Genomic DNA, 20668 nt, shown 5'->3' with positions numbered 1-20668 from the left:
GTGGTGAAAATGTGCATATAACCTTTGAACCTAGTGTTCATATTATATGAAAGTAAGACTTCACTAACTTGAGTGAACCAGCACGTAATAGTCTTCAGCAATGTTTCATCATCTACGAAATATAGTATATGATAACTAAACATCTGAAAAGGAGCACTGCAATATAACCAAGTTAACAATTTGTTACCAGTATGAAAAAATGTTCCAATTGTTTAACTAAAAATCTTAAAGGGAATCATAATAAATAAAGTTTAAATTTGTATATTTTTATTTTAGGCCAAGAACGAATTGGCATTTGAATAACAAAAAAAATATACAGTAAACCAGATAGGCATAAAAATAAATATTATGAGCAAAGTTTTATTACGACAACAGCACACAGGATCAATGAAGAGTAGATGTCCATATGCAGGATTTTGTTTAGTGAACTTTAACCCAAGTGCATAAATAAATTTAGATTTATGCACTTTTCCTGCACTTGCCAAGTAGCAAGACCAGTTGCCACCTCAATACAGTTATGAAGCATCATGAGCCTCCATGAAGGTGTGTATCGTGGCCCCCACCGGTGCTATACCTCGGCTTCACTAGATCCCACCTACAAGACGTTCTACCATGTCTATTTACTTGGTGTTGCATTGTGTTTAATAAATAACTTTGAAGACTGAAAACAATTGTATTTTTTAGAATATTTTTAATCAAAATAAACTCGAGAAAGTGTTGAGTACAGGAAACAGTAGGATATTAATTTAAATAAATATACTATAAGTGTCTAAAAATTTCCTAACAAAATTATTGTCTAGATGAAAAAAATTTCACAATTTTGGCCTTTTTCAATGGCGGTTGCTGTTCACCAGTACTTTGTTCACAACTGGAGTCGTCATCTATATCATGAGAGGATTTGAAGGTATAAAGGGGCGGCGGTCTGGCAACATACGGATCAAATGTCCACTTTGGAAATACTCGCTTATAAAGATTAAGCAGAACAGTATCTTGAGACTTGAGCTGACCATCAAACTGGCACTTCATGTGGCCATGAGTACCTGTTTACAAGAAAAAAAAACATTAATTTCATACTGTTTACAAGAAAAAAAATATTAATTTCATACCATCACAACAAAAGGGGATTAAAAGTGGGGAGTGAGTGTGAACACTAAGTGACAAGTATCGAAAGAAAGCATGGTCAACACTGAACTGTACCCAATATGTTTCCAACCCAGTTCCCGCGTAAAACTGCCCACTAACACAATGTACAAAACGGTAATGCACTTGGCCATTTGGAAGAAAGCTGGTCAATATCTTTGGGTGGGTAACTGGATATCTGAATGTGTTATGGGTCCTAGGAAGTGTGGATTATCTCCTTTCCCTTTAGCTCCATTGACATGACAGGTAAGTTCTTTCCCGCATTCTAAATTGGTAGTTCTAGCTTTTGCATGGTGATGCATAGAAGGCATGTGTTGAGTTTGAAGCTAGTGAGGGCAATTTAGTGTGGCCTGGGAAGCTCTTCTTCTAGCCAAAGCTTGCTGCTACATTATATCCATGCTCTAACTCAGGGTTTCTCAACCAGAGTTCCAAGAGAGGTCACTAGGGGTTTATTTATTGTGTTTACATATAAATCAACAAATTCACCATATTTTTAGATAATGTATATTTTTTGTTCTTCGGGACAAATTATTTTGAGAGTTCTGCAAAAGCAAAAAGGTTGAGAAATGTTGCTCTAACCTATTTAACCTTCAACATGTGTGTATTGCAGTATGGCCATACCTGCCTATGAGCAAAAAATTAAATTCCAAAAAGTATTTGGATATCAAGAAAGAACAAAAACTGCCTGTCAAGCATGGCTACTTACCAAGAGGCTCTTTAATGTGACCTCTTCTTCCCCACTTGGTCCTCAGCTCCACTGGTTTAAACCACATCACATCTTCACGGTTGAAGAACATGTAGCGTATAACAGCTGACTTCCGATTTACCTGCAAAGATAACAGATTATACCACGAGGTGTCCAAAACTAGCCCAACTGAAGTTGCTGTAGCACGTCTGTCTAACATTACGAGAAACCTGATGGCTAAAAAAAAAAAAAAAAAAAATAAGGCATTAACATGAAAACATTCTTTCTGATAAGCCTCATCCAGTTGCTCCTTGAAAGTAATATTTGTGTCCATTGATAGGATTGTGCATGATTGTGCAGGAATGACATGGCCATCTTGCCACAAGGAATTGTCAAATATCTGTGCAGGATTATGCCAGGACTTGGGAATTTACTGGAGAAACTCAGTTTAGTGCAAAATGACTCAGATTTTCAGGAACTTAATGGGGTTTGATGTTGGGAGAAGTGAGTGGTTCTCTTTTGACTGACCAGGCTTTGTTTTTTACCAGGAGCAGAAATTCACAAAATGCCACTTGTGTGCATGGCAAAAAACTTAAAAAGAGCCAGGTCAGCCCAAAGGAAAGTGCTCTGAAGTAATAACTTGTCCTGACATCAAAAGTTGGAATATGTTCATATGGTTTTCACGACTCCAAATGGTTGTAATGAGGTATATCAGATAAACCAATCATCAATTGAATCATAATCATGCGTTACATGTATGCATGATTATGCATATGTGTAATGATTATGGCTGACTAATGATTATTAGCCAGCCATCACCTGTGGGTGGCACACTGGTAGCTTGTACTTTTCTTTCAATCTATATTCTCGCCCATATGGTGCCCATTAGGGCATATGCCATTGCCCAACACTATTGTGTGTTATGTTCATATGCTATTCACTACTCTTTTTATAGTTGTAATAAAGAATACCGGATAAACCAATCCTCAAATGTGTTGGAATTATGTGATTTATGAAGTTTTCAACACATACTCTTGCAAATAAAGAAAAATAAGTGATAAACAATCAGTGAAACAGTCGAGAACACAAGTCATGTCTCACAGTACAGTACAGTACCTGTGTCAGCAAACTTGACATCATGTACTAACAGATGCAAGACCATATAACCACTGCACAATCTTTCACAGTGCCTCCACCCAATAAAATATAACTATTCACTTATTTTCATGTTTATGTTACATTTTGCATATAAATTACCAGCTTTATAATGAAAACTTATTCTTTGACATTTTTATACATTTTTGTTTGCACATAGGCAGAAATAATAATTTTTCTATAGCTGTTGTCCAAGGGTTAAATGTGGTTTAACTATATATCCTCATTTTATTCTACATTAATGTCCTTGTTGAGATAAAGCCAATGGAGAAACTTACTACAATACCATAGCATAAGTCAAATTTTCACATGAAATCTTGATAAAGGATGTAGATTTCATCCAGAAATTTGGTTTAATAATACACTTACACATGTATTGGATCATTCCTTCAACTTCATAAAGACAATCTTAAAAAGTTTGTGGGATTTTGCATTAATCATTTTAAGTATACATCATGTCATACGACACGAGTTGGCAGTGTTGTTAGGTTGTACTGGAGTTTTTGTTTCCTAGATGGTACCAATGAATAAAACAACTGCAAAACATAACACTTTAGATCAATATTTTTCAAGTTTCAAGACAGACTGCAGCACAGAATGAGATATGGTGAAGTATCTTTGACATACCTTGAATGGGTGACCACTCAGCACTACTCTCTTCGTCACTATTCTTTTAGGATCAACACTTAGTAACGAACCAGTTCCCACTAAGTCCTGCAAGCAACACCAGAGATAATTATATATCAGCACCAAAATACTGTTACTATAATGCACACATGACAAATCAGGTATGATCAAGTATCCTCCAAAGGATACCTGATCAACCAGGCTGTGACTCATACGTCAGGCTGCGAGCGGCCGCGTCCAACAGCCTGGTTGATCAGTCCAGCAACCAGGAGGCCTGGTCGACGACCGGGCCGCGGGGACGCTAAGCCCCGGAAGCACCTCAAGGTAACCTCAAGGTATGACTCTTTTTTTACTATAATTATAATTTATACACACTTAAATATTCCCAGGAGTGTTCACAACATGCACAAAAAGTTACCAAAAAGCACCAGTTTCGATACATTCTCTGGATAGCCGAAGATTGACCAACTTCAATTGTTTTTTTTTAGAAAGAAGATTGGCTGACTCGCTTCAGCCTGCAACATGCAGGCTGAAGCGAGAACACAAGTGCCAACGATAACATAGAGAAATACCAAGACAAGCAGAGTATTTGTTTTTAATATATGTTTGGCCTGCAGGAGCTTTATAATACTAAGATTTGTTAAAACATAAACAAGCATAAGTTATCTACTAATGAAGTCAGTTTTTATCTCAAGTGTTTCTATGCATGCATACAATTGCTATTACTTTTGAACAAGCAACACTTTATTTATTGATTTATAGAAGAACCCAAACTGTGCTTGTACAAATGAACCAGTCATGTTCTGGAAACCATGATGTGACAACCCCCATTATTTGTCATCATTTTCTTTATGCTAAAATAGGGAAATCTGGCATGAACAAAACCAGGCAGAACAGAAGCATGAGCACATTAGCAGGAATATGATCAAGGTACAGATGCACACGACTCATTCCTATGGATTATGAGTCTATATCAATGAATTATTCCTGCTAATCTTGATTTCCTTTGCAGATAAATTCTTAAACAATCAATATATATGTACTAATTTTTGAGCAAAAGTATTGATATACTAAACAAAAATAAGTTTGGCTTCAATGGCAAGCATCCAGTCTAAAAATTGATCTGAACACTCAAGACTTCACTGGGTATCTTTTCTTTTAAAACCTAATTACTTTATAATCCTGCTTTCTGAGCTACTTCACTTGGAGGCTCCCACAAGCAAGATCCATTATGGTTTCATTGGACAGGTTCAGAGGCAGAATGGAATCACTGACGTAAAAGGAATCTTATCAAACATACCTGTTAGGCAATAGCAAGGAGGCACCAAAGTGACCTCTTAAAGTTCACTCAAGCATTCAAACCCTTCCCAAGCACCAGATGCCATCACAGTGACTACCGAGCAGCACTCATTGTTAATTACTTGTTGGTGCACATGGCTGCCACTACCTGCCACCAAGTGGTAGCACCCCCACAATACTCGCTTCCTTGCCTTCCGAGCTTACTTTGAGCTGGATTCAACTATTCTCTAGTGACTCCCTACCACCAGAATTTCCTGAAAGGATTGTTTGATAAGATTCCTGTTGCAACAGTATGAAGTGTCACCCTAGTCTGTCTTGATCCTGCCCAATGATACCAGAATAGATCATGCTTTAGAGAACAGTCAAATGTCAGAGCTTTAAAAATTAACTTTGCATTAATTAATTTCACAAGGTGTTGTTTAATCAAGTATGCAGAGATTAGTAACAACACAAACTGCTGTACCTGTGCACCATCTGGCCTCTCTCTGAACACCAAGACGGAGGCTGGGGGAAAGGTGATAGGAGCAAACATTGTTGCTACGACCGTTGACCCAGGGTGGAAATACCGGAAGAACTACAAAAGAAAGAAACAAATGTGCTTAGTGATTCTGCAACAAAACATGGTAAGTAAATTATTAACAAAAATAAAATTGATGCTAATATTTTCTTAATTTACTAAGAAATTAAATAAATCAAAAAGTAAAACTTAATTTATGTCCTTTCCACTTGTCAATATATTTGTTTTTTTATTACATCTTTAATTTATCCCTGCATCCAGTTTTATTATTCACAAATAGAAAATTTAGTCCAAATTAAACAAACTACAGTATTCAGAAATAATCAATTTTGCGCTAAAATAAACACAAACAACTAGGCGAGTACATACAATTAAAATATCAAACGTTACAATGAAGTTGATCAAGTAATTGTAAATTTAAATAAACCTACTATTTAAAGCATCCAACTTCTACTTGGTTTAATTTCAATAAAATATTTAATCCTCTCATCAAGGAGAAAGAACTCTTCATGCAAATTGATGCCCGAGTATTCCATCTCGAACTCCAGTGTTCCTTTGTAATTACAGCATTATAAGAGTAGCAAAGCGTCCAAAAAGTGTTAAGGCAGTTTGCCCCTTAATAACCTCTGGGCTGTGGGCCACATTGCAAATTGATGACATTTCACACAGGGGTGGTCAGGAAAAAGTAAAGTTCAGACACTCACTTTTACTCAATAATTTTAAGCTTTTTGAAAAAGGTTAAGAAACCTTTTCAGTCTAATAACTACTGGTAGATATCTTTTCAACCCACGAATAATGAAATTTCTAAAGAATGAAATTAATCGAGTAATGAGAGGTCATGCCACCCTATCACAGACAGAAAAGCACATTGCCAAGACACATCCTGTTATAGTAGAGTTGGACAGTTTGGTTCACCAAGACATTCTAGAGCTGCAAAAACTACACATGAAATAAAAAAAACACTTGTTTTAGTATCAGAGATTATCACAATAGAAAGCTTTTCTTTACCTTATGCTTGTTTCCTGTTGAGTGTTCACTGAAGATGGGCGCATTAGCAAATCTTCTATAACCCATATGGAACACGAGTCTTTCCTTTGACTTAATAGCGCGAAAGTGTCCCAAGGAATGAGACTTGATAACAATGTTAACAATAGACATTTTCTGTTCATGTGGAAGGAGCCCAAAGACAGCAAGTGGAGACCGACTTGCGACGTGGTTGTCATACAGATGCCGGGGGACATCCGCTATGTGTACCACCACATACCAACCAAGCTGCAACCAAACAAGCATTAACCCAAAACAAAAGCAAATTTTTTTTAAGTTTCAACATGACACAATACAATATTTTCTAATAAATGAAGTCAGCATGACCACAAGGTATTCAAAGTTTATTAGTTAATACCGAGGAACATGTACGCGTTGACGAATAACAAACCCCGTTCAGTACTTACTTGTGTTATGATGACATTACCAGTAAAGTACTTACAATCATAAATACGTAAACATTAATTATATACAAATGTGTGAGCTTACCTCAGCACCCTGCCTCTCTTCACTAATTACTCTCTTCTTAGTATGCTGGAAATGTTCAAACTGGAAGATTTTTGAATAATCAACTGGAAGATTTTCATTTGGGTCCCAAGCAGAAGTACGGAAGCTCTGCAAACCACGGAACTTCTGAAAGCGTACTCTGGCTGGTATATCCTGTGGAGTGTCAATTTCATCGGGAAACATTGCATCTTCTCGCGCACCTGAAAAAGATATTGGCTTGTGTATCATGTAATATTACCAATTTTTTAACACATTAAAACAATATTACAGCCTGGAAAAAATAACAAATAAATTTCCACACAAGGTTAGTGTACTCCTCGCTGGCCGCCCTCAGTTTTGTCATATGCTTACACAGGACAAACACCATGGATACGCTAAGCTCTTGGTGACAATCTTGGCACATCGAGGACACACACCTTTTCCAACAGTCTTGTCCCCTACAAGTGATATGGGAGATCTTGGGGATCAGATTAAATAACCTAAAGAGATGAACAACTTGAAAAATCAAGAGAAATAAGAAAGCTCAACCTTCCTCCAAGATATATTTGGAAACAACCGATCCCCAAACAACTTGGAATGCTTAAATTTCCCACTAATTTACCAGCCCATCGCCACCAGTCTGAAGAAGGCCACTTCATATACTTGTGGATCCATTCAGATTCTAACCATGACCTCATTGCTTCTTAAAGGCTAAATTGACTAGTAATTTTCTGGACACTTCCATGTAGGGGTTCTATGATGGACACTTCATGGTATGTATGCTAGTTACTGTTCCGCTTCAGGTGGAAGGCACAGTACTCTATCTTTTACCATTTACTTTAACACTAATGTCAAATTCAGAATTAGGTGCAAACCCCACCTAATTACTAGGCAGGGTTACTATTAAACAAGATATCATTAACATTCATATAGATAATTAGTTGAAGGAAAATATTTACTGTACTCTAAGTGGCCAATATATATGATTAAGCAATTAAATCCTATATAAATCCCATCATAGAATCTTAAAGTCTAATACACAGCTACAATCTAAATTTCCTCTAATCTGTTATAAACTAAATTTTGTATTCAATTTGTTAATAAGCCTTACTTCTCAGTTTTTGGAGGGCATCCATCTCGGCACCATAATCAACTTTTTCGTCATAGTTAACACCTTCTGCATCGGTGACTGTCACAGTATCATACTCTTCATTATCTTCATCATCGCCATCTCCATCCTGGCATTCGTATCCATCCTGCGACACATTATCCACTGGGGCAAACCCATCATCCATCTCACTTTCAGTTTCATCCTCATCATCACCCCCTTCTGTAAAATTCACAATCAAGTAAAAACACAATAATATACTGCATACATTATAATAACGTAAACACACAAAACAAATCTATGATAACAACTAACTTGTCTGACAAATATAATAATCACCCTCGTCACTGTCTATGATCCAAGCAGCTTGGTAATCAGAGGTTCCTTTAGGAACCCGTTTTGAACGCGACTTGGAAGTAACACTCCTCTGTTCTGCTTCTTCTAGCTCCTCTTCAGTCGGCCATGTCTGCTCTCCTTCCATCGGGTCAACCTGAGAAAGTAAAATAGTAGTGGTTTTGACTGATAAAGATTGTCACTTGCTTAGCTAAATTATGGATTTTCAGTTCCTGAACCCATTATGTGCCTCTGTAACCCTTTCCACCACCGCCTATACGATGGGTATGGGGTGCATAATAAACTAAATTATTTCTGTGCTTTATAAATCCCATGCAGAGACTTGGCCCCTTTAAAGGCTCTTTGCCAATGATTTCCCTCAAGCACAGAAAATTTGTACTCTAGTGTCCAGTGCATTGGCACCACACAGTATAATAAACCCCACATTACACCGCTTGCATTACACCTACCCGATTTAAGGGTTACTTTTAACTGGAATCATCCCCCATTATAAACCCACATGTGCACTACACAGCTTTCTGGATTCTCGCAACAGATACATTTCCTTCTTCCAAGTTCAGATTGTTAACCAGCCATCGACTCTGTGTCATCGGAACCACAAATATTCAAGTGGAGAAACTTCATACAATACAGTAGTGCTTCAGTGAAGGCGAATGAAAGACCCAATTCATGTTTTATTGTATTAAAAAAAAAAAAAAAACGATGTCACCTACATCCTTTCCCAAGACACCGTTTATAACACTGTAACACTGTATTGTATACAATACAATAATATTGTATACAGTACCTTGAGAAAGGATGTAGGCGACATTCAAAAATTTGGTTTCTAAAACATGAGTTGGGTCATTGATTCATCTTTACGAATACAGTATTCAACTTGACTGTTAGTTAACTGATGTATATTAACACTTTCGCGCTCTCGGCGCTCAAAAAAAAAACAATACCCCAGATGCTTTCGGCACTTCGCACGCCTACGCGGTAAGACCGAAAAGTGTACACTCTTTTGACTGTCCTGACAATAATTGAAGGCGCACGTATTTAAATTTGGTATCACTGTGTTCGCAATGAAATTGTCTATAAGAGCATACCTATAAAATGCCGCCCAAGCATAAGGAGTATCAACACCAAATAAAAAACTATGCAGATCACTCGCCGAGAGCGCCAAACAGCAACAAAATGTTTCCACTCTCTTAATGGTTGCGAAGCCTACAGTTGTCCTACATCGCTAATTTTGGTATCATTGGAATCGCAATAAAATTCTCTACACGGACATATGCATATGAATGTTTAATATAGGTAATTGCCCACCCGCAAGAGTGTGTGAATTGGAGAGTAGTTAGCCGCGAGCGCACTGGCGAAAACACAGGGGGGAAATCATGCTTGGAAAGTTTATACGTTTCCTGACCCTACTTTTCTATGTACATATTTCTTTTTTATACCAATGTGTTCGCAATAAAATTTTCTATAAGATGAACTGTATAACATTTGTACAAAGCATGTGTAAGAGAAGCGCCAAATATAGAACCACGTCGCTCAGTATGCGTTCGCGGCAGAAACGAACGCATTGTTTTCGTTCGTTTGATGTTTGTCATGTTTATACTTGTTGAAACATTTTATAATTTGTATGACAGTGATCGCAGTAAAATTCCCTACACAGGCATATACATAACACATACAAATATTTCCCACGTGTTGGATATATCAACGGCTAAAGGGAACCCACTGCCACATGCTCGCCACACCCCCAAACATACTTTGTGTATTTTTTTTTTTACTCATAGAAGTTTATGTGATATAATATTCATTCTGGTACCAAAACATTCGCAAATAAATTCCCTACAAAACAAAAGTATCCCCATCCATTTCGGTTAAAAATGGAATTTATAAAAATATTTTTTCGATGGACGAGAAAACTCTGCTGTTATGCGGAATCGTAAGAGAAAACGGCGACGAGTTATCTCTAATCTAAAGCGCGAAAGTGTTAAATGATTCTAATGCAGTAGGCAATACTGATGAAAGTGACCTCAATGGCAAAACTTCAATTGTGGTATAAATAGCAAATGATTTGATGAATAAATTTTACATGTTACTTATTACTTTGAATAATTTAGTAAAAACTTGAAAATAGAACTCACTTCATTTGTAGATGTAAGTTTTTCTTGCAAGTCAGGATTAGCTTCTAATACACGACTCTCCACACACTCCATACTTGCTTCCTTACCCCGACTATGACGTTCTAATGGGTGTGGATCATGTGATACGACAATACGACTCATCTGATAATCACCCCATCCTGGGATATGAACAAGGCCATTGACAGAAAGGACTCTTCCACGGATATAACCATGGACCTTCAGAGTACCCGTTGAACCCTAGGAAAAGAAGAAATTCAAAGTTAATCATGTCCTGTTCTAGAATACTGAATTGTGTGCATTCTTACATCGAGAGCTTCAAGCCGAGAACTATGTCACATACTGTTTACAGTTTCTTTATTTTGGTAATACTGGTACTTATAAAAAACAACAGCAAGAAAATCCAAGTACCTGAATACTTACACTGTCACCTTCTCAATATGTTGACCTGTTGCCTTCTGCTTGTACAAAAATGCCACAGTAAAGGTGCAAACAAAATATGTATACCTGTTCTGTATATTTAAATCGAGAATTGCTGACACGTTGTTCAGTCAATTGTGTGTTCCCTCGTTATATTCCCCCATGCTTTAGAACACGTTGTTTTAGATTCAGCTACTTGAAACTTAATGTTCCAAGTAGCACGGGCAATGGTATGCCCAAAGTCGACTTACCTGACACAGGAGTGGGTCTGTATGCAGTGTGTGTTTACACACCGACACATTATAGGTATTCAGATTAGCACAATTTTACTGTACTAACAAACATGATATATATAATATACCAACATACCTCTTCATGAAATTCCACATTCTCTGCTATTATGTGAGGGCGATTGTCTCTAAAAAAGAGAGGCCTTTGTTTTTGTGCTCCAATCTGCCGTAAAACCAAAAGTGCATCTTGACGTCTTTCCAGACCGTGCAGCTTTGCTGGTCCAGGAAAACGTAATTCTATTTCCTTGGTCAGGTTCTGCCGAGCATGATGCTTCTTCTGTTCAAGGAAAAAATTGATTTCTTTATAAAATTATGACTTGAAGTAGATAGAATAAATATTTATGTGCACAGCTGTAACTTGATTTTGAGTCAACATTAAACAAAATTAAAATTACGTTACAGAGCACTGATGCAGCTATACTTGTCTAAGCCACAACACAAGAATTCTAAAGAATTTGTCTAGTAAATCAAAATGCCTCCATCATACTAATCGATGCCAACTATATTTTAAGGAACTTCACAAAGCAAACAAATATACTGCAACGGAGATAATACTCTCATTATCAAGTATCATTTAAGGTAATTAATAATTAAAACAAAAACATTTGCAAGTGAAAACCTCTACAGTTAATGCAGTCTTGATTGATTATACATTTACGATTCAAAACCTCCGAGTCAAAATTAACATGCTGAGAAACAGAGAACTCTCTCAAAATTTAGTAATACCTTACTGCACAACACAGGAGGAAAACATGAAAGTATCCAGAAGAGATATATAGGTACAAATAAAAAGAAAATAACACTCTGGGAAAGAAGGCGAGGCGATGAAACCGAGCCAACCTCTACACGTTGCTACTGTGTGAGTGAAGGAAAAGAAATGAACTTAGGAATGAGCTGGTATGGCACCAATGGACCCATATACTTTCTGTATGACAAATACACACTCAAAATTTATGCAAAATGTTAAATCTGTTGTAAACACAAATCTTACAACCCATATCCAGCGCAACAATACTAACTTTCAAGTGAACACCACAGAGAAACTCTCAACGACCTTTTTTATGTCAAATATATTGCATAAAGAATGATGTTTAATGGGAACACCAATTCGCATTAAATACTGGGTCATGCAAGCTACAAAAACTAACACTCAATCACTTCACATAAAAAACTGACCAATAAAAAAAAATTTAAAAAATTATATTTATAGCAACTTTTTGACACAAGTCAATAACATATCAAAATATGAATTTGGTCTCCAAGATATTGGCTTTCTAATGGAAACAAACAAGCATTATGAATGAATAAAGATAGACAATGGTACAGAAATGCCACAAATATTTATAAACAAAAAAACCCTATTGCTATGCAAGACTGCTGCAATTCAACAATGTTTGCCATTAGAATACCCAAGTATTAAAATTATAATAGTAAAGCTTTTCATTTTTTAAATTTAATATATTGTATCAAATGTGTGTATTACAAAGCACCCACAAACCCCCACAACTTGCAAACGGCACAAATGAATTGGACAGTAATGTGTTTTCAGCATCATCAACTACATCACACTGTTAGTGGCACCACCATGCTCCTAAACAAACAATATAACTACTACAATTACAGTGCTTAAGCTCGCACTAAGTTATCTCACACTCTTCAAACGCTAAAGTTTTTTTTTTTTTTAAATCCTCAATGCACAAGTAAGTCACACTTCATTAATATTAAATACATGATGCTTTGTGTGTGTCGATGGTCTCTCTAGAACCTGCAGAGTACTCAGCTCTCTTTCCAGGTCCTCTGTATCCATCATGTCTTGGTCTTGGTCCAGAGGATTTTCCTGAACTGCCTATTACAGATGAACAAATCTCAGAGGTATTCAGAATATTACTGCTCTTATGAGCATTCTACATTTCCTGGATAAAACCTATCCAGTGATATCTTGGGGAAACATTCAATTAATGGTTTTCATATTTTGAGACCATAGGAGAACTTCTTGCCCTCCTAACCTACCAGAGGACCCTTAACTTACTGTTTTGAGAAAACAAAAACAAAACAAAAAAATTATTTTTAATTTTATCATTTTCAAATTACGCCCATTTACGGCCATGCGGGCAAACGGTCAAATTCAGACGTAATTTGTAAGAGGACAGGTTGGTCTAACAGCCTGGTTGACCAGACCACTAACCAGGAGGCCAGGTCAGAGACCGGGCCACAGGGACATTGATCCGCAGAACCAACACAAGACAAACAATGTAACTTAAGAATACATCCTCTTTGCAATTTAGAAAATACCTGGACAATAATTCCTGTACAACAAAAGTAAATACTGAAGCAAATATGTAAAAAAAAATCTCTACCACATTCTGTTAATGACGGCAAAATTAGCTCTTGAACACCAATTTCTGAGTACACATGATAGTGGCAATGATAATATTTAAAATATATTTTTTAATGTTTTTAATACCCTGTATACAGTACTGTATTTCCAAGTGAAATTTTTTAAATTAATTGTTGTTTTCTATGCAAGGGTAGACAATGAATAATATAACTGCAGCATAAGTATTAATTAATAAAACTAAACATTTTACTACATATAAATTAGCTTTTAAAAACTGTATAATATCTGAATAATATGCTTGGTTTTAGAATTAATCCTATACTACATGACCTGGTTTGACAATAGGGTCTAAGGGAATACATCCTTTCAAAAAAAATTTCAATTGGAGGCATCAGAGATAATACATGAATATGCTTAAAAGTTAGGTAAAAATTTCAGTGATGGATATTCCAAGTACTATACTACAGATGATGTGGAATTCAACAAGTGAAGAATAGGAATTTCGAACTGATAAAATCAGTCTAGTTTCCTATACAGTATTTCGTAAAACACCTTTTTCATGTTAATACAGACCAATGAAAGATACCTCAACATTGTTATGCCTGTATAATGGAATGGGAGATGACTCAAATAATTAAGAAAATCACACCTTCCTTACCTTCTGTGCCATATCCTCAATACCAGCCACTATATGAACAGCAGCGGGCAATCCCTGTGCCAGTATAGAGCTTAACAACAGATCTGCTGCATCTCCCACCTCTTCATCTCCAGGCCAGAGCAGCATCAATGTATCGCTTACCTAACACAAAGGACACAACACAGTGATGAACAAAATTATATATATAATTGAACAATATTAAGCAATAATAAACAATTAATACATGTTAACATGAAAAAATATTTATAGTTACATATGCCATGACTTTACTTTGATTATCAACTGTACAATACTGTACAAGGATTTCATATTGACAATTTAGCATACTGACGATGCTGGGGGAATAGAGAGAGGAACAGGGGGAGGAGGGGGGAGGGGAAGGGGGAGGGAGACAAGGGGGGGGAGGGGAAGGGGGAGGGAGACAAGGGGGGGGAGGGGAAGGGGGAGGGAGACAAGGGGGGGGAGGGGAAGGGGGGGGGGAGGGGAAGGGGGGGGGGAGGGGAAGGGGGGGGGAGGGGAAGGGGGGAAGGGGGGAAGGGGGGAAGGGGGGGGGAGGGGAAGGGGGGGGGGGAGGGGAAGGGGGGGAGGGGAAGGGGGGGAGGGGAAGGGGGAGGGAGACAAGGGGGGAGGGAGACAAGGGGGGGGGAGGGGAAGGGGGAGGGAGACAAGGGGGCAGAGAGGAGGGGGGAGAGAGAGACCCAGGTACCCCACTTTGTTATGTCAACAGTACACTGCCTATAGGCTCCCTGCCTATATACATGCATCATCCCTCTATGAACTTTACCACACACCTTAATCTTGAGGAATATATATACATACCTTTAAACTATCCAATATCGCATATAGATCATTCACTGGAGGTACAACAAAAGAGAATCTTTGTCTAAAGCGTGGAGAGCTGCAAGAAAATATAAAGAAATATGACATGCTATGATACTTTAACAAGCTGAACTATACTGAAATATTCACAAAATTTTATTTCAAGGAATTACCTATAAAAACAGGATAGGCTTATTGAAATGAATAATGCTTGAAGCACCTATGTCCATTACTGAGATCATTCATCAATTCAAATCATACAAGTTAAGAGATACAAATTAAGAGTTCTTTAAAAGTACAGTACATTGAAAGAGTGAACAAAATTTTGTTTGGACAGTCATATTTCCAAATTTACTAAAAATAGCATTACTGTACATTATTATGGCAGCATCTTCATGAAAATTCATAAAATTTATTCTTGATGGTGAAGTTCAAAATCGTCTGTATTACTCTCAAATGGAAATATTTGATAGTGCTTTACAATATAGAAATACTGTATAGTACCATACACATTCAAATGAAAGTGGCAACATTTTGGTTCATACTGGATCGTTATCAATGCTTGGCATAAGGGAATTATATACTGCATTATGGTGTTAGCTTCCTCCACCTGACTTTCCCCCATAGGGCTAATAATGCTCTGAATGACCTCATCATCAGTTGGGAACACTACAAGCTGCATCATTAGCACCATCAGTTAATTTGCTGCTGCTGTACATATACATCTTCTTGTCTAAACCTGGATTAAGTTTAGTGTCACACAAGAGGGTAGAAACATACCGCTAGCCCATAGGCTTCGGACAGGTCCAGTTATTTAGAAGAGAAATACAGCATTTCTAACAATCAATAAGTATCTTCTACATTATTTAATATATTTTTATTAATTTATATTATTAAAGCAGTGTATCTGTAAACATGAGCTGTGGTATGTTACTCAGTAACCCAGCAACTGAGCTCTATAATTTGGACTGTTGGAATCTAGAGACGGTCAAACTCAGTCGAGTCGATGAGGTCTGAATTGGCAAGTGATCACTGTGCATGTTATTTAAAATACCGTACCTATTGAAAATAAAAGTAACACTGTACCTTATATGCATGATTCCCTGAGGACTAGTGGTGGTTACAGCAGCTTCGTCACATGCTGCTAGAATACCGAGTATTTTTCTTGGGTTAATGTTGGGACTAAGAGGCACAACTGTCACCAGGAAGGGAGGATTGCTAGCAGTGCCCAGCCCTTGTTTGCGCAAAGCAACAGTCTCTTGCTTCAGAGCACGTATCTGCTTCGATTTATTTTTTCTTTGTTCACGACTGAGCTCCTTGACAATCTTTTTGCTTAAAATTTTTTGAGTAATTCGGCCTAAAAATATGAAAAAAAATTGTCATACTAGTCGTAAAATGCTAATAAATAGCACTATGAAATAAGAATAGAGTACAAATGCAAGCAATAAATAACTTAGTAAGCTTCATTCATTTAATTATTCATTTTTAAACACAGAATCAAACCTAAAAATTTTGTCTTATCAAATCAAACTTTATCATCTTGCCATTAACATACAGCATTTAGTTTATACTCCACACCCCTCTTGGTGATGAGTTAAAGAGATGAAGCCAGTCATAACATGGTACACATTATCACAACACATAAATTAATATACTAATTTCTCTTCTTAAGCACAACGTTAACCATGTTAACCATTGCTATTATAAAACCAAAAATTTCTGTCAGTGCCATTCTCATGGATTTGGTAAATTCTTCACACCAATTTCATTCCCTTTTCTCCACTGACTTTCATTATTTATGTATTGTATGTTATTCACTCACATGCAAGTTTTCCATGTCCAGCATGTACAGTACGTTACATGAAAACTATCACCCTCAGCAAAAAATATAACTATGGTATATTCATACTAGATTTAATAAAAGGCAATAAGTACTGTTTATTTTGTAGTATATTCTGCTTACGTTGAAAATGGCTCACCTTTGCTCGATTTTGTAATTGATCCCTTACTACGATGTCCGAGTGTCCTGTGTTTCTTGTTCTGCTGCTTGAGAGCCGATGGCCGATGTGGCTGCGATAAAGCCATCTCGCTGGAAAAGACCTCATTGTTAACTTTAATTACAGTATTTGTAAAACTATATGCTGGAGATCTGTAAACACTGATGTCACATTAGGGGAGGGGGGGGGGGGGGGGGTGCAGTTTCTCAGTACACCTCCAAAAGTAATAATTATGCCATTATTTTCTCAAACACTCTTCAAATTACAATTTAATACTGTACTTGTCACTTTCCAGCCACAAATGGAACATGAAGTGCAGAACAGAAGGAATGTGCCAAAACTCATGAATGTAATTAAGTAAGTATGCATAACATAACTATGAACCCACCAACTCATATTACAGGTACAGTATAGTATTTGGATGCCACATATCAAAACTTCTATTGTTATGCTAATCTTATGTGCCAACTAGCTCATAACCGAACATACCCAATAACAGAACATACCTAAACACATAACTTGGCTCTAAAAAGCAAAATTAAGTATACCCAAATTGATGTACAGTACTCTGACCCTTTGTAGAGCAAGGGATTACTGATCATTCACAAGTAATTTCATGGAATACAGTAGTTATATTTATTGAATTTTTTAACGTGATCTGATGCCATATAAAAACATGGATCATAGACTACTAAAAAACCACAGCTTTTTTATAGGACTAATTCGAGAATCATCTGATTTATGAACCATATATAACCTAAGGAGTATGGAACAGGCCTACAGAGAGCTGCACATTATGAACACAGGCTCTTAAGCCTGTATTAAGCATATCCAGAATCCTTAGGTCATGTAAGGTTCATGAATCAGACAATTGTCAAGTTTGTCTTAAAACTAATACCCTAATAGTCTTGAACTGCTTTTGTGAATGGTGCATACAATCCCTAAGTAGACTATACTAAGAAAAAACGCATGTGGTTTCAGAGGATAAATTCTGGCTTCCTGTTCCCCGACACAATGAATTATTATTATTATTATTATTATTATAATATTGTCTCTCTTGGCCAGTGACTGACCATTCACCAGCAAAACACCCACAACAGTTAACTCATCCACCAAATGCCTATTTACTACCTTGTGAACAGAAGCAATAGCAGTTAGGATATGTTTCCAAACAACCTGTTGGATCCAAAACCTGTGCCGGCACTAAAATTATGACGTGCACAATTTATGAAACAATTTGATTTCTTGTTTGGCTCCATTACGTTAGATCAGGTTAGGTTTGTTAAAGAGTAGCGGTGACACAGATAGTTCAAACTTTTCTCTAGTTTTACACTGTACGCCTAACCAACTGTCTTTGTCTGGGGATGAACTTCATTTCAAACATTAACAATTTTATTTCAAACTTTTGTGCTGATGAAAAGGTAGTCAGTCATTAAACCCTTGGTGTATAATCATCTGCTACAAGAAAACTGATTTTGTTCCTTTACCTTATAAATACAAGCTGTTGTATTTAACACTTTACCGTGTTTACTCATCACCGAATCTCAATTCAAACCTTCAGCACTACTTAACTGTACATAACCATCCCAAGGGCAGCCCCACCATAACCTAACTCCTACTGGAAGTGGCTGGCTGATATGGGGGTAAAAACCTTCCATGTGCCATTTGTTGATGGAGTCCATCACCACAGAGGAAAGTGGTCAAGTGTGTCAGTGGCATTTAAGGAACCTTAGTCCAATACATTATAAATCATATTGTAAATAATCATAAACAAGCCTACAGAACCTAGGAATTGTAAATATACTAGACACAGGCCTGTAGGGTACTGTGCCATTTTGACACATGGCTAAGGGTAGATGTATAACCAAAATAATTTCATATTTCTTTAAGCATAATTGAAACCTAAAATGTGCATTGAGCTAAAAAGATTTATCTAGGGCAAACCATTGTCAATATGATAGTTTCAAGGCAATACATGTAGGCTTACAGCACTGCCAACTGCCACATTAGGTGTACCACCAAAAAGATAGCTACCTAGATTTATAATAATTAACCAACGTGTACTAATTCAATACTGTACATCAACTCATAGGAATTTTTTTTCCAGCTGCTACGTTCACTTCAAGACATTCGTACTCTGTTCCCCCTAATACTCATATCTTTTATTTTCCAACACTATGATATGAATTTTGTAGTTATTTATTTTCCTCCAGTGAAGAAAGGCCAAATAACAGTAATTACAGATCATCAAAATCAGTGGCTTTAGGTATTGTATGTACTAGCTCTATCTATAAATCCAACATTATGTTTGTAAAACAACTATATATGTACTTTCCGGAATAATATATTTACTTCATACTTTATTCATACCGGAATACTTTACTTCACTAGTAAAAGAATGCACGAGGCCCCAGAGTCCTTACACAAGAGTGATGTCAGGCGGCCCTCAAGGGTGTAGGTGGCAGTACACTTGTCTCCTGGGGCTCACAAGTGGCAGGTGAGTGCCATCCCTCAGTGGCACTAGTGGCAGTGGTCCTCACTAACAGGAGAGAGAGTGAGAGAGAGGAGTGTGCCAGCCTCGAGGCCCTCCAGCTGCTGCTGCTGCTCACCACAACACAGGCACGTGGAGAATAACAGTGACGCTCGCTAAGCGCACCGCTCCTTTATTTCGAAATAATTAATAATAATAATAATAATTTATTTAGGAAAAGTACATACATAGTTGCAGAGTTACAGTACAAACATTCTGTTAGATTTAAAGATAGAGGTAGTACATACCTCTATATACATACAATACCTAAAGCCACTAGTACGCATAGCGTTTCGGACAAATCTCGAACCTATTTATTTATTTATTTATTTATTTATTTATTTATTTATTTATATATATATATATACAAGAAGTTACATTGGGTTTATGAGAGAACATAGCATGATGTGTTTATATTATTGTAAAGCCACTAGTACGCACAGCGCTGTGCCCATTGATAATGTGTATTGAATTTTGTAACTAGTTCATCATGATTGTAACTTGCTTAGCTAAATGAATTGTGGGATTCAGTCCCTGAATCCATTATGTGTTTGCCATATATATATATGGCAAACGCAAATTATAGTCATCACAGCCCGACTGATCCGAGATGCTAGCAAAATGATAAGCCAAAAACCTTGGATTGTGTGCTCTGTAAGACGAAACTTCTTGAAGTATAAGCATATATAATATCAGATACCTTCTGTGTTTGTCGTTTTAGAAGATGAGTTTGAGATGTTGAGAAGAAGGCAGCTACTGTGCCTGAGAGCTGCTCACGTCTGGGGCAGTGGTGCCAGATTGGGCTACAAATAGCCAATTGGGCTACTTTTGAGAGCCCCGCGCTCCCAAATTTTTAATTTCGCTACTTGCTACTTTTTGGGCTAATTTAAAAGCAAGGTGTGCTAATTTGGGCTATTAATGTTAAGAGTGTACGATTGTGAGTTACATGAAAGTAACTAAGCTATAAATAATTGTAATTAATAATAATTGGAAATATTAATTAATACTAAATAATATTATACAATAAATTAGTCCCAATTCAATGCAGAGTTTTCTTCCAAGCACAGAA

General features: G+C 36.9%; 1 protein-coding gene across 3 annotated transcripts; it reads right to left on the bottom strand.

Annotated features, from left to right (window-relative positions):
- Positions 1-250: 250 nt before the first annotated feature.
- Positions 251-20318, bottom strand: Tsr1 (Tsr1 ribosome assembly factor). Of its 3 annotated transcripts, none has more exons than XM_069306930.1 (16): positions 20300-20318; positions 17052-17161; positions 16159-16429; positions 15073-15151; positions 14254-14394; positions 12987-13103; positions 11337-11534; positions 10551-10787; positions 8401-8551; positions 8065-8283; positions 6957-7174; positions 6432-6695; positions 5370-5480; positions 3608-3694; positions 1847-1967; positions 251-1040 (listed from the first exon to the last, which is right to left on the bottom strand). In XM_069306930.1, the coding sequence occupies exons 2-16, from the start codon at positions 17155-17157 to the stop codon at positions 790-792; spliced, it is 2571 nt and encodes an 856-aa protein (XP_069163031.1). In that variant the 5' UTR covers positions 17158-17161; positions 20300-20318; the 3' UTR covers positions 251-789. The 3 variants fall into 3 exon arrangements, with proteins under 3 accessions (XP_069163031.1, XP_045614435.1, XP_045614436.1); XM_045758479.2 differs by lacking the exon at positions 20300-20318 and adding an exon at positions 19493-19681; XM_045758480.2 differs by lacking the exons at positions 12987-13103; positions 20300-20318 and adding an exon at positions 19493-19710.
- Between the last annotated feature and the right edge of the window lie 350 nt (positions 20319-20668).

The sequence above is a fragment of the Procambarus clarkii genome, chromosome 59 (assembly GCF_040958095.1).
Source record: "Procambarus clarkii isolate CNS0578487 chromosome 59, FALCON_Pclarkii_2.0, whole genome shotgun sequence".
Taxonomy (NCBI): domain Eukaryota; kingdom Metazoa; phylum Arthropoda; class Malacostraca; order Decapoda; family Cambaridae; genus Procambarus; species Procambarus clarkii.
The sequence above is the reverse complement of the archived record's forward strand: the minus strand, read 5'-3'. Positions and strand labels throughout refer to the sequence as shown.